Source organism: Diceros bicornis, chromosome 24, assembly GCF_020826845.1.
Source record: "Diceros bicornis minor isolate mBicDic1 chromosome 24, mDicBic1.mat.cur, whole genome shotgun sequence".
NCBI classification, from domain to species: domain Eukaryota; kingdom Metazoa; phylum Chordata; class Mammalia; order Perissodactyla; family Rhinocerotidae; genus Diceros; species Diceros bicornis.
Window position 1 is genome coordinate 45536835 of NC_080763.1, and position 13922 is coordinate 45550756.

The window sequence follows — 13922 nt, forward strand, 5'->3', positions numbered from 1 at the left end:
GGCATATCCAGAAGAGACAGAAGATGCAGTGAGAGGGTCTGCCATCACTCTGATGGCACTCCCAGGAGGAGACAAGGGAGAAAACTGCAGAGAAAAAAAAAATAGTTGAGAATTTTCTAGAACTGATGAAATACATCAACCCACAGATACAAGACTCCCTGTGAACTCCCAAGAAGGATAAATCCACAACGAGACACGCCTCAGGGAAATACTTTTGCAGAAGCAAAGTCTGAGATGCGAGACAGAATGAGGGAGTAGAGATGTGTGGGAGAAGGTAAAGGAACGCTGTATGAAAGGCAATCCCAACATCTAGCGGTTAGGCAGTGGAAGAATTCAAACTGGACAGGAAGCCAGGTGGGGAACAGAGCATGTTGTCAGGAGCCCCCTGGCCGCAGAGAGGGAAGGACAGGGGAGGACACCAGGGCCTCGTGTCCCTGCGATCAGAAGGCAGTGGGGAGAAGAAACAACCCAAACCCACGTTCTTTCCACCGATGTCTTTTATTAATGAATGCAAAATACAGTACTAACTGAGACAGAGCATGCAAGGCAGACAACAGGAAAGCAAGCTACGGAAACGGGAGTCAGAGGGCCTCATTACGTCTGAGGTAGAGCGAGGTGGTGCCGGGGAGCGGGACACTGGGGGACGAGCACCGGCCCCACTCGGGACTACGGACCACGGAAGAGCTCGGGGGGTGTGTCGGCCACACGGCGAAAACAGTTTAAAACGTTTCACATCCCTTCACCCGTTCCAGTTCCCCTCTTTGTGGACAGAGCTTCGGGGTTCCCTTGTCACTGGCTCACCGGGGTGTCCCCACAGGACACCGTCCTTCCCTCCAAGGGGCAAGCCCCAACTTGCCCTCACCCGAAAAATAAAGGAGCTTTGTGTTGAAAACGCCAAGGCGGCCATCCAGGGAGCTGGAGGCCAAGTGCGTTAAGAAAGACCCTTTTTCTCTATAAAAATAGTTTCACTTTATAAAAGGGGGGAATGCTCATTTCAGGTGGGGAGGGATGCTGGAATGTGAAAAACGTTCTCGGGGGAGTTCCACCGTGGTGGGGCTGGGGCGGACGCGACAACGTGGGGAGGGCTGCTCCTCTCAGGCTCGACTGGGTTAGGTGGATGAGAGGGGTCCTCGCTGGCAGGGCCGGGAGGGTGGGGGCAGGTGGCGGGGGCGGGGGTGTCCCGTGGCCGCGCCTGCGCGCAGGCGCTCAGTTGAGCAAGGTTCCGTAGAGCTGGGCTTTCGTGAGGCTGTCCTTGCGGCTGAGCCCCGCGCCTCCAGTCCGCGGGAAGGCCGGCTGGGGGCTAAGGCGGGCGGCCGGGTGCATCTCCGGGGACGCCTCCATGGAGCTGGGCTCCAAGGAGTCCCTGGAGCTGTGCGGGCTGGGCTCGGGCTCGGGGCTGCCGGCCGCCGCGCACAGCTGCGCCCCGAGCCTCTCCCCGGGCCCGTCCCCGGGCGCGTAGCCGGGCAGCGGGTCGGCGGCGCGCCCGGGGCTCAGGCTCAGGTCGCCGCCCGCGCGGAGGAAGCAGGGCTCGGCCAGGCGGCCCTGGGCCAGGTCGTCGCCCTCGGAGAAGCTGTCGGCCTTGTAGGCGGCGTAGCGGGGGCTGGCGCGGCCCTCGGCCGGCGCGCCCGGGCTGCCCGCGGCGCCGTAGTAGCGTTCCGAGAAGCTGCAGGGCGAGGCGCGGCCGGCCGCGGCCGGGAACGAGTAGGCGCCGATGTCCTCCACGCTCAGCGGCCGCCAGCGGGCGCGCGCGTCCTCCCCGGGCAGCCGCGCCGCGCCCGGCTTGGCCCGCAGGCTCCACAGGTTGGGCGGCATCAGGGCCTGGCGCGGGCCCGGGGAGGCCGGGAAGCGGAAGGGCTCGGCCGGGTAGGGCGACACGGTCCGCGCGAAGCCCGGGGCCACCTCGGCCTCGAGCGGGGCGGCCACGGCGGCCGCGGCCTTGGCGAAGCGCGGGCTGCCCTGGAAGGCGGCGGCGGCGGGCGGCGCGCGCTCGAAGAGCTCGTCGCGGCCGGCCCGGTACAGGGCCTGCTGCGAGGCGGTGAGCGTGCCGGCCTGCGCCTGCTCCTTCTCCTCCGACGTGGCGCTGAAGCTCGAGTAGGAGCTGGACGTGGGCAGCGAGCCCGCGTAGCCCGGGAAGGCGTCGTGGCGGAAGGCGGCGGGGAAGGCGGCCGCCTCGGCCTCCTCCTCCTCGTCGGCCGCGCTGTCGGTGGAGTTCTGGGCGCGCAGGAAGCCCACGTCGGCCACGGGCGCGTCCACGCTGGGCCTCCGGTCGCGCCGCCGCTCCTCCGGGCAGTAGAGGGCCGTGTCGCTGCAGTAGATGTCCCCCTTGTAGGGGGGCGCGCCCGGCTTCTCGGCCCCGTCGCGGAAGGCCAGGTCGCGGGCCGAGGCATCCGACAGGCGGGAGGACAGGCTGCCCGGGTCGGGCTTCTCCAGCACCTTGGCGATGACGCAGGTGGGGACGCTGTCGGCGTAGGCCGGGTGGCAGAGCGGGGAGGGCAGGCTGCAGCCGTGCTTCTCCATGTGCAGGCTCACGCGCTCCTGGAACTCCGAGGGCAGCTGGAACGGGACCGGACGGGTGCGAGGGAGGGGAGGGCGGGGACGGGTGGCAGTCAGCCCAGGACCCACAGGCGGGCGGAAAAAGCAGGACCTGCCCAGGGCGTCTCAGATACACCAGCGGGAGCCAGCCCAGGCCGCTGTACTTCACAAGCTCCTGGGGTTCCCCTGGTCACCGCTACCCCCCCAGCCCACTCCCACTGGACCCCGCAGATCCCGGAGCCTAGACCCAGGGTCTGACTCGGGCCCCTCTTGGGGCTGCAGCCCCCTCATTTCCTCCCACATTTCCTCCCACTGAGGGGCCGACTTGCTCTCCCAGCTCCAGGGTCTGTGACCCCACCCCCCGCAGTCATGCGCCCTCGATGCTCCTGAACAGACAGAAACAGATGCGACAAAGATTGAGGGCCAGGGCCAGGGCCAGGCGCCCAGCAATTTCCGGGCGCCTGGTGTCTTGGGGGGACGTCCTGCTACTGTGTGATCTATTTTGTGAGTGTGTCAGGTGTGGCCCAGGCCCAGGGAGAGGGGATATGGACTGAGGCCTGCGTGAGGGGAGAGCATGGAGGGAGGGGCAGCCTGGCCAGGGAGGGGGGCCCTAGGCCAGCCTGGCCTCGACACCAGAGAGCCCTGGGGCCTTGGCCAGTCTTCCTGAAATGGGCACTGTCAGTAATTGTGCCCAAACCAAAGTGCAGGGTTTCTGTGAGGCTCCCACTGGGTCACTCTGCCCCATCAGTGCTCCAAGGACAGGCGGCATGGAGCAGGGACAAGGAGCAGCCTGCAGAGGAAACCCAGGGAAATGAGCAGGGCTGTCCGCTGGGGCGCCCGCCACCATATCTCTAAAAGGCTGTGGGAGGGAGGAGGGGCAGAGGGGCTCAGGCACACCCAGCACCTTCCCTTCAAGGGAGGGGAGTGGCCTTGGGGTGGGACCTGCAAAAAAGGCTCCGTAATGGTGCTGGGGGGGCGGGGGCCTGGCTGGGGCGGGCCCGCGTTACCTCAGACACCTTGTGGACCCTGCCGTAGGTCTGGCTGCACTGCAGCAGCTGGGCCGCTAGATTACAGTCCTTCCTATAGAGCTCCTGAAAGACAAGAGAAGGCATTTGGCGCAGGCCTGCCCCTTGCTGAGGTCCCTGCCGCCCTGACCGCCGCCCAGTGGCCACACAGAGACCCAGTGGGCAGAGCTGGCTGTGCGGGTGGCAGGACAAGGATCCTCTCTGGGCCTCAAGCTCTTGCCTGCAGAATGGGGGCCTCGGCTCTGACCTGGAGCTGCTGGTGCATGGAGCGGCCCCTGCCAGGCGGTCCTGCTGCCGCCCCAGATGGGAACCTCCCGCAAGGTGAGGGCAGTGGGAGAAGGGCCCTCTGAACTCACAGAGGCCCCCCACATGGAGACAGGCCTGGTCTCCCTGTCCCTTGGCCTCCCGAGTCCCTCCAAAGAGAGCTCAGTGGACAGCGCCGACACAAGGGGTGCAGAGGGAGCCCACAGCCCCTGCCGCCCCACGTCCCAGGCTCGCTGCTCACACCGCTTTCTCAGAGCATGACCTGGCAATGGAGGTGGCTGCAGGGCTGGGCAAGGGTCAGAGCGAGTCGGGGCAGAGGGCCTGTGTGACCCCAGGTCCAGGCGGGGACCAGCTCAGCCTCCTGAGCTGAAAACAGATGCAAACAGTAGGAATCGAGGGGGTTTGGTCTCATCTGTGGAAAATCTCTGTTGCATGTGCCTGTGGCTGAGCCTTCATTCCCGCCCCACCCAGGGACCCTCCGCCCTGAGGGCTCAGACAGTGAGGAGTCCAGGGCCCAGCTGCTCCCAGGTCTCAGCTCAGCCAGGACCAGGTGTCCTGTGGCTCAGGGCAGCTGTTGACGGCGTGGGCACCCTGCTATCCTGCCTTCCTGGTCCTGGAGGCTCCCTCACCTCTGCTTTCTGTGCTGAGGCTGCTACCCCCCATCTTGGCCTGCACAGTGGAGGGCACCTGGATCCCCACCCCCTCGATGCCTGTTTGGGCCTCCTGGGAAGGGCACAGTTGGCTGAGAGCTGAGAACTGACCCCCTGTGAGGCCCTGGCTGCTGCCAGTATCAGAGGGCTGTGGGCGCTGCCCGGCCAGCCGAGGTCAGCCATTGAGTCATTAACAGACTTCTGAGAGCTGCCCTGTCTGGGGCCTCCCCTCCTCTCGTCTGCGTGCCCTCCTTGGGGACCTCAGCCCATCTGCGGCTTTAAACACCTTGTGATGCTGATCTCCGCCCTAAACTCCAGACCCCGCTGTCCAGCTGTCTTCACGGCATCTCCACCTGGATGCACTGTGGACCCCAGCTCCTGCTGTCCCTGCTCCTGCTCCTCCCACAGGCGTCCTCAGCCCAGGAAATGGCAGGACCCCTCTCTTTCTCTCACACCCCACATCCAAAATCTCGGTCAATCCTGCTGGTTCCATCCTCAAAGTATAACCAGAATCTGAGCCCTTCTCCGCATCTCCATGGCTGCCCTGCGGGCTGAGCCCCTGTCGTCCTTCCCCCGATTGTTGCCACAGCCTCCTCCTTGATCTTCCTGCTCCTGCCCTCGTCCCCCACCGTCTGTTCTCAGCAGCAGCCACGTGAGCCCAGTAAAAGAGTAAGTCTAGTCCTGTTACTCCTCTCTTCAAGAACCTTCAGTGGCTCCCTATTCACTCAGAAGAAAACCCAGATTCCTCCAGGAGACTATACAATGTGGCTTCCTGTTATCTCTCTGACCTCAGACCCTGGTTCCCCTCTCCCCAAAGAGCCCACTCTTGTCTCCTTGCTCCGGGCCCAACTTCGCCGCTGTGGTCTCCCTGCCTGGAAGGAAGGCTCTTCCAGGACATCCCGTGGCTAGCTCCCTCACCCCCTTCAGGTCTGGGCTGCCGCAGCCTCTTCCAGAAGCACCCTGTGGAAATGTGCTACCCTACAACCAGCAACTCCCTAGCACGTTTCCCTGCTTTATTTCCCCCCGTGGCATTTAGCACTTCTGACACACTGCATGGCTGCGTATTTATCTTGTTTACTGTCTGTCTTCCTGGCTCAGACATAAGCTCCACGTGGCCAGGGGACTTTTTTGCTTGTGTTGTTCACACCATATTCTCAGGGCCTAGCAGGGTCTGACACCAATTAGTGAGTGCGTGGTCAGCTGTCAGGGGGCCATGGAGGGCGGCCGGGCCCATTGCACAGGGCCCTTGAAACCGGGCCCCATGGTGTGCCACATGGCCCTGATGCCCACCGGGGTGGCTAAAGGCAGGAGTCCTGAGTGCGGTCAGGAAGCCCTGCCTTGAAGGGGATGATCTGCCTGGTGGTCCCTCCCTGGAGTCCTCTTTCCCTCCAGGGTCTTCCAGGCACCCTCGGCAGTGTGTCTCTGGGGAGGCAGCCCCTGTCTTCCCCCGACTGCCCCGTGCTCCTTGAGGCCCTGACCGCTCTGTCCCTCCCCGAGCCCGGGGGCCGCAGCGCCTGGGCCCGGCTCTCAGGGTCAGAATGGCCCGACACTCACGTTGTCCTCCGACAGCTTGTCGATGGTCACCTTGGCCTCCAGCAGGTGGCTGTTGAGGGCGACAATCTCGTGGCTCAGCGCTCGCTTCTCTTCCTCATAGTGCTGGCCCTGCGGGGGGCGGGGGCAGTGGAAGGAGGCGGTCAGCCGTCAGCCCAGGCCTGGGCCTCCAGCCCAGCTGTGCCGTCAGGCCTCCCGTGTGCCCTCTCGCAGCTGATAATGACGAGGTGTTTGGACGCCCAGGGAATGCAGGGTCAGAGCACAGACCGCCCCAGGTTCAAATCCCGCCACCACTGCCAGGCCAGTGGGCCTCGGGCAGGTCACAGCTTGCCTGAGCCTCTGTTTCTCCTCTGCACCCCGGGAGTCACGTCCTCCTCTGGAGTGAGGACGGCTTGTGCTCAGCACAAAGCCTGGCCATCTCACTGGACAGATTGGGAAACTGAGGCTCAGAAAGGAAGGGGCCCTTGTCCAGGGTCCCAGCAGAGCTGGCCCAGCCCCCACCAGTGCCTGGAAGACAGGCAGGTGTTGAACACCCATTTCTGATTTTCAAAAACAAAACAAGCTTGTAACCAACTAGAAAGAGAGGGAACTCCTCTCTCGGGGAAGGGAGGCGCCCCAAACCCCCCCCCCCGCCTCTCCCTGAGGGCCAGCTCTGGAAGCATCCTCTCTGACGTCAGAGAAGACCAGGGGGCCCACCTCCACCGTTTCTATTCCTCCACACCCAGGTCTCGCCAGCCAGACCAACAGAGAGAAAAGGCAGCCATGCTGGTTATTTGCAGATGGTGTGACCCAGGAGGGGCTCTGCTCGCCCCTCCCCGGGGCCGGGCCGGCACTGTCTCATTTATTCCTCGAGGTAAGAGGGAGGGGTCCCTATGGGAGGCGCAGTCGGGGCTTGACCCTGGCTCTGGCTCACGCAGGGCCTGAACTCAGGCCTCTGTTCCTCCCAGGTCTGGGCCTCTGGGCTGGCTGTGCCCAATGCATGCACATCCTCTCTCCCACAGCCCTGCTTTGGTGCTCACACCCTGCTGCTGAGGCTTGGGGGGCAGCTCTGAACCTATAGCTCCGTTGTCCTGACAGCACCCTCCCATTCAGTGCAGAAAGGATGGGACCAGCCTTCACAGGAAACAAGGCCTGTGACCCAGCTCCCGCCTGGGCAGGTGGGCTCCTCGGAGGCCAGAGCTGGGGACCGTGGGGCCCCGGGGTGGTGGCCCTCACCATGCGGTACAGCTTGTCCTCCAGCTCCTGGTTGATCCTTTGCAGTGCCATGTAGTTGCTCTGAATCCTGGAACAGGAGGCAGTGGGTCACTGTGGTGCCAGGCCTGACCCTCCCGTGACCCCTCCAGCCACACTGCCCGCTGAGAAGCCCCCCTGAGCCCGCCCACCGGCCCACCCTGGTCTAATTGCTCCTCTGCACACAGCAGAAAGCATCTGATCTAAGCTAACCTGTCGAGGCCTTTCCTGGGCCAGGGTCCAGGACCCCCTGGAGACCAGAGGGGACGGCCTGTTATTCACAAGCAACTCGGACGGGTCCTCACTCAGAGCCAGTTTACTTGCATTTCACACACAGTTGCAGGCCTGGCTAATAACAGATTAGCAGGGAAGAGGCTTAAGACTGACTGTGTGATGGGCCTGGGAGTGAGTGCTAGAGACAGGTGTGAAGGAGGGACGGTTCCCCCAGAGGTCAGGTGAAGGCGGAAGGGGTTCGGGACACTGTCGATCCTCTCGACAACCTGTGTGTAGTGTTACTGCCTCCATCTCGCCAGTGGGGAAACTGAGGCTAGAGGTGCCTAAAGCAGTAAGTGGCAGAGCCGGGACCTTCACCAAGATCTGACGGCACTACCCAAGCTTGGTTCCCGCATCACTCGATGTTGGCATCCAGAAAGCCCAGCAGGATGGCCTACCCCACTGGCAACTCCTGTCCAGGCAGCATCAGCTGATGCTCTATAAATACTGAAAACAAACCAGGCCAGCAGCGAAGTCTGCGTTCTCTTTGCATTCTTCCTAAAGGCAGGCCGGAAAGTGTGTAATATATTTTAGGAAAATATCCATCTTAAATGTGCAGAACAAAGTTTTCAGAAAAGTTTGGTTTTTAAGGGGGTAATCGCTCAGGATCCCGCACACCTCATCCCACGCTCAAGGGAACGTCCCTAAACTCTGGTTCCTCTCCAGGGCTAGACAATGCTTTTCCTATCAAACACCCAGGGGACAGTGGCTGGGGCCCTGGTGGACCAGTTGGGGTCTGGAGACGGCCGCTTCTGTGTCATGCTGCCTGCTAAATATGAGAGAAGGAATCAGCAGGGGATGGAGAGGGGCCTGGGAAGAGCCTGTCCCTGGCAGCAGCCAGACCCGGGTTCAGATCCTGGCTTGGTGGCTCTTGGCACAAAGTGTGACTCTGGAAAAGGCGCTTGTCCTCACTGAGCCCTGGACTTCCCATCTGCGAATGGGGTCGACAGCTCCCTGGGAGGCAGAGCTCTGCCTGCTGAGATCCCTGGGCCCCACCCCACCCCTCCCTCTCCCCCCTCTCCCCCCTCCCCTCACCGAACCCCGCCCTGTCCAGGCCCCTCCCCAACCACCACTCCCGGGCCCCGCCCCATCCAGGCCCCGCCCACACGGCCCCACCCCGCGCGTGCGGCCCCGTCCCGTCCAGGCCCCTCCCCGCTGCATCCAGGCCCTGCCCCTTCACCTGCGCAGCTTCTCCGTGACCTTCTCGAGCTCCTCCTGCGCGCGCCGCAGCTCGATCTCCAGGTAGTGGCGCGTGGAGTCGAACTCGGTCTCGAGCTTCTCGAGCTTGTGCGTGGTGTAGGACAGCCGCTTGCGCAGCTCGCCCTTCTGCTCCTGCAGCGCGCTGCAACGACACGCGGCGGCGGGCCGGGCTGCGGCGCTGAGCACGGGGAGACTGAGGCCGCTCGGGCCAGCTGGGGCGCGCGTGAGGGCGCACCGTGTGCGTCCGGCCGCACTCACACGCGCGAGTGCACGCGCACACGCACACGCCTTCCCCCCGGGCGGCGCTCGAGGCTTACGGCCCCTCGGGAGTCAGGGACTCGGACACTGAGCCAGTCCAGCCCAGGTCATCCCTCAGCCTCCAGCAGCGCCGTGTCAGAGGTGAATCCCACCTCGGAGGAGAAACGATGTCGACCCCAGAACCTGGCTAGTGTCTGGGGCGGCTTACAGGACGTGGTTCAAAGAGCGCCCTTCAGCCCTCAGTGTCTCCGACCTCCGATGGCACAGCTTAGGGGGCCCCCACTTTTGCTCCTCCACAGCGCTCGCTGGGGACGCGGAGGCCCAGAGGTGGCAGTGCCACTCTCTAGACCAGGCCTCCCTTCCCCAAATTGGCTGCGAGGCCCCAGCAGGCTGTGTGACCTCTGGGCCAGGGAGAGGATGGGCCGCGATGCCCCATGCCCAGGCCGCGTCCATCACAGTGGCCAGCTGCCTGCACACAGCATCGGAAGCTCAGCAAAGCCCTGGCCTGCTCTGTCCCCCCTTCCTCCAGGAAGCCTTCAGAGCCCCAGGCCCGGCTTTTGAGGCTCTATTTTCCCCACAGACTGGGGTCTCCTCTAGAACCCCAGGATGCTGAGCCCCCAGGCTCAGAAAACAGAGACTCAGGACAATCCTCCCTCTGAGCTGCGTGCCGTCAATTCACTTGGGCATCAGTTGGGCACAGGGCAGAAAGGGCAGGTGTGGTGGCCACGCCCAGGGGACTGGCCGTGAACTCCACCAGAGCAGGGACCACCCCCTCCTGTCAGCAGCCACGCAGCACCCAGAGCGGAGCGTCTAGGTACTTGTAAACATGCGCTGCCCTGATGGCCCTGTCCCTTTCCTGACTGAGCAGCAGAATGACTCGTCTTTAATAGTGGGGCTGCAGAGCTGATTTCTACAGGGAAGGGGGCCGCTGTGCATGGGTGAGGGGCACCAGGGAAGTCCTGCTGGGTGTTAGCCACAGGTGGAGCCAAGATTCAAGCTGCTGTTCAGTGCTCTGGGCGTGTACTTTGCCCCATCACCCCCTGCACTACGTGACGACGAAGCCCAGGGTGGTGCGGCCACAGGAGAACTCTAGCCTGCACCACGGCGTGGGTGGGGGCGCTGCTGGCACACAGACCTGACTGCCGGTCCCCTCCGTCCGCCCTCAGGTGCCCACTATCCACCAGAGCCTCAGCTGCCCCTTGGGAAGTGGGGACTGCCCCCATCTTGCCCTGTGGCCCCAAAGCCCAGGCTCCGAGAAAAATTCCGCCCAGAGAGAGAGGTGCCCAGGCTGGGGTGGGGGCCCGAGCAGGCCATTAGTTTGCTGGAACAAGTGCACACCCTCAGGGGACCATCTGGAGCCAACATCCCTTTGGATGGTAATTTCTGGTGGGTTTGCTGTGGGACGGGAGAGAGGGAGTGGACAGTGCCCGCTCCAGACCATCGCGTGGGGGCAGGAGGGAAGTCCCCCCGTGTCACCTGGAAACCTGTGGTGCGGGGGCCTGGGAACCCCGACTCTGCCCGGATGTGCTGTGGGACCTCCCAGACCACAACCCGAGTGGGAGAGTAGGGGACAGGCAGGAGTGTCCCCCAGCCCCCAGGGCATAGTTCTCTTCAGTCTTGGGCCGTGTGTAAACCGCATGTGTTCCCACGGGCGCACACCCAGAAGACTGCGATTAAGCATTCCTGGATTCCCGCCCAGGTCTACATTTTTTAAAATAAATAAAAATGAAGAGTTGTCTACTTTTTGAGAACCTCAGAGAAGGACGGGGCAGGTCCTCCCGAGTCAGTCTCCAAGGAGGATGCAGAGTGACAAGCAAGGAGGGAGCCCAGAGGCAGAAGGCCCACAGCTGCCCACGCAGGTCCAGTCTCCTCCTCCAGGCAGCGTGCCTGACTGCCCCCCTCCAGCACCCTGCAGTTACAGATCCCAGACTGCCCCCCGCCCAGGCCTTTCTCCCCAGTGGCGTGGCAAGCTTCCTGGGGGCTCTCCCACGTCATCCAGGGCCCCTGCAGACACAGTGTCGGTGTCGGGGTGGGGCAGCAGCCTCTGAAGTCAGTCTCACGTCATCCCAGATGAGCATCGTCTGTCCACGCGTGTGGCCACTTCAGCCCCCACTCCCCGCCTCTCAGAGCCAGCAACCTCCCTCCCCTAGCTCGGCCACCCACCCGCAGCCACAGGTTGTACCCTGCCATCTGCAGACTGCCCACTCCTGATGAGACCCGTATCATCCTACGACGCATCCACCTGTCCCCCCTTTTCCTTCCACCTGTCCCCCTCTTTCCTTCTTCTTCTCCCCGCTCGGCCCTCTTCCCAGCACCTACAGCAGTGCATTAGACAAAAGTGGTCCCCACCCCGCGGAGCCTTCAGTCTCCAGAGGAGACAGACGATGAACAGGGAACAGGTGCGTCAATGAGGCAAGTGTACCCCAGGGCTGTGGGGTGGGCTCCGCAGAGCCAGGACCTGCCGAGGGGCACCTGGGTCGAGACCTTTCCACACCAGGCAGCTAGCTTCACTGAGCTGGCCGCCTGAGCCTCAGTTTACCCCCGGCCCCTGGATGGATGGCCTTCCAGATATGCTGGGTGGCCCATTCCCACCAACCCTCAAATACTGCTCCTACCCTCCCTGAGCCCCTCACACCCACCAACCCCTGAGCTGCACCCCGGCCAAGCCTGGGCCAGCAGCGTCCCCTCCTCACCCTCCTGCTCGCTTGCTGCAGGCCCCTGGCCCTGGACACGCCTCCCGGCCCCTCAGTCACAGCGGATGCACAGGCTCGCCCACCCCGGTGCCCCCACCCCCATGTCTCTCCCCGTCTCTGCGCTCCGGCTCTGCTGCGTCCTCAGACCCCAGGACTCTGCCCAGGCTGACCCTCCAGGCCCTGGTTTGCACCCCCGCCCCGCCCCTGCACGTCTCAGGCCGGGTCTCCCCCATGCCCAACCCCACGCGGACCCCTCCCAAACCCCTATCTCCAGCCCGGGCCTCGCTCTAGGGCTCCTCTCCTCCATGTCCAGCCACCCAGCATCCTCTCTGCCCAGATGACCCATGGGAACCTCACACTTAGTGTGGCCAATGCTGCCAGCTCTCTGCCCTCTGTGCTCCCCACACCCCGGAGAGGGCACGGCTACCCTCAGTCCCCAGTCAGACCCCAAGAGGCCGTGGTGACCCTTTCTTGCCCCTCGCCCCTCACAGCCCATCACCAAGTCCTGGCAATCAGCTACTCAGAAGCTATGGATGTGTCGCCTCCTCTGCCTGGTCCACGGAGGGCCCTGGGCTGGGCACCCAGGCTCTGTGGTCACCTGGGTGGTGCCACCATCCCTTCCAGTGCCTTCCCCTCCCAGGGCATTAACTCGAGCCCTGCCTGGCTTCAGCCTCAGTCTCCACGTGTGTAAAACAGGGATGTGTGCACCCACACACGGGAGCACCACACGTGGAGCACCCACACTCAGGCGCAACCACACACGGGAGCAGTGACACATGGAGCATCCACACTTGGGAGCACCCTCACACGGGAGCACCCACACATGGGAGCACCCTCACCAGGACCACCCACACATGGGAGCACCCTCACACGAAGCACCCACACATGGGAGCACCCTCACACGAAGCACCCACGCTCAGGAGACACACGCGGGAGCACCCACACATGGAGCACCCACACGTGGGAGCACCCACACACAGGAGCACCCACACTCGGGAGCCCCCACACTTAGCACTCACATTTGGGAGCAACCACACACCCACACGGGAACACACACACTCAGGAGCACCCACCCTCAGGAGCACCCACACTCGGGAGCACACACAGGAACACCCACACTCGGGAGCACCCACACTCTGGAGCAACCACACATCCACACATGGGAGCACTCACACATGGGAGCACCCACACTCAGGAGCACTCACACTCGGGAGCACTCACACACTGGAGCACTCACATTCAGGCGCACCCACACATGGAAGCACCCACCCTCGGGAGCACCCACACTCGGGAGCACACACACAAACACCCACACTTGGGAGCACCCACACTCTGGAGCAACCACACATTCACACATGGGAGCACTCACACGTGGGAGCGCCCACACTCGAGAGCACTCACATTCAGGAGCAACCACACACCCACACATGGGAGCACTCACATGGGAGCGCCCACACACGGGAGCACCCACACATGGGAGCACCCACACACGGGAGCGCCCACACACGGGAGCACCCACACTGGGGAAGCAGGGCTGTCACTGTAGTCGCTGTACTACTCTGGGTCATTAGAACTACTGGGAGATGACGCCAAAGGCAGGCACTGTGTGGACGTGGGGCCTCTAGGCCGCTGGCAATCCGAGGGGGTTGCTTGGGGGCCTGGGGCTCCGTGGCCTCCACCTCCCCCTGGGTGGGGAGTTGACTCAGGGGCCCTGGCGTCTGGAAACAGCCCCTTAACAGAAGCACAGGGAGAGTGTGGAAGTCCTTTGTGACCAGACCGCCGGTGCCACGCCCTCTAGATCAGGACCACCCCACCCCGGGTAGGGCGCTCGGGAAGCCAGGCTCAGATTGCAGCCTGGTGAGGTCCCCTCGCTTCGCCCCATGTCCTGGTGAATTAAACCAGGACCTGAACCTGACCTGACGGGGGCGGCTGCTGCTTTGTTCCCTCCTTGCACACGGGAAGCCCCGAAGTGCTTTCTCGCCTCCAGGGAAGAATGATGGGCTCATCCAGCACAGAGTGGGGCCTCGAGAAATCCCCTCCTGCCTTTCCCCGGGAGCCCCTTCTGGCCACCCAGGACGGAGCCCTCGGCTGGGGCCAGGGGCTGTGGGCTGTGGGGGCACGAGGGCCTCGCCTCTGAGACGGGAAGGCAAGGAAAGGAGCGACCCAGCCCCTTCCCTTTTCTGGGCCTCCATCGGTCTGGGGAGTTGATGCAGACATGGGATGGAGGTCTGGGGACAGATGCAGAG

General features: G+C 63.5%; 1 protein-coding gene across 1 annotated transcript in view; it reads right to left on the bottom strand.

Annotated features, from left to right (window-relative positions):
- Positions 1–485: 485 nt before the first annotated feature.
- The window catches only part of BEGAIN (brain enriched guanylate kinase associated), a 47190-nt gene continuing 33753 nt past the window's right edge, over positions 486–13922 (bottom strand). Inside the window, exons 3-7 of the mRNA XM_058567712.1 lie at positions 8706–8867; positions 7238–7304; positions 6026–6133; positions 3540–3623; positions 486–2553 (exon numbers count right to left, since the gene is read on the bottom strand). Of these exons, the coding sequence (XP_058423695.1) occupies positions 1207–2553; positions 3540–3623; positions 6026–6133; positions 7238–7304; positions 8706–8867 (1768 nt within the window). The 3' untranslated portion in view covers positions 486–1206. The remainder of the gene's footprint in view (positions 2554–3539; positions 3624–6025; positions 6134–7237; positions 7305–8705; positions 8868–13922) is intronic.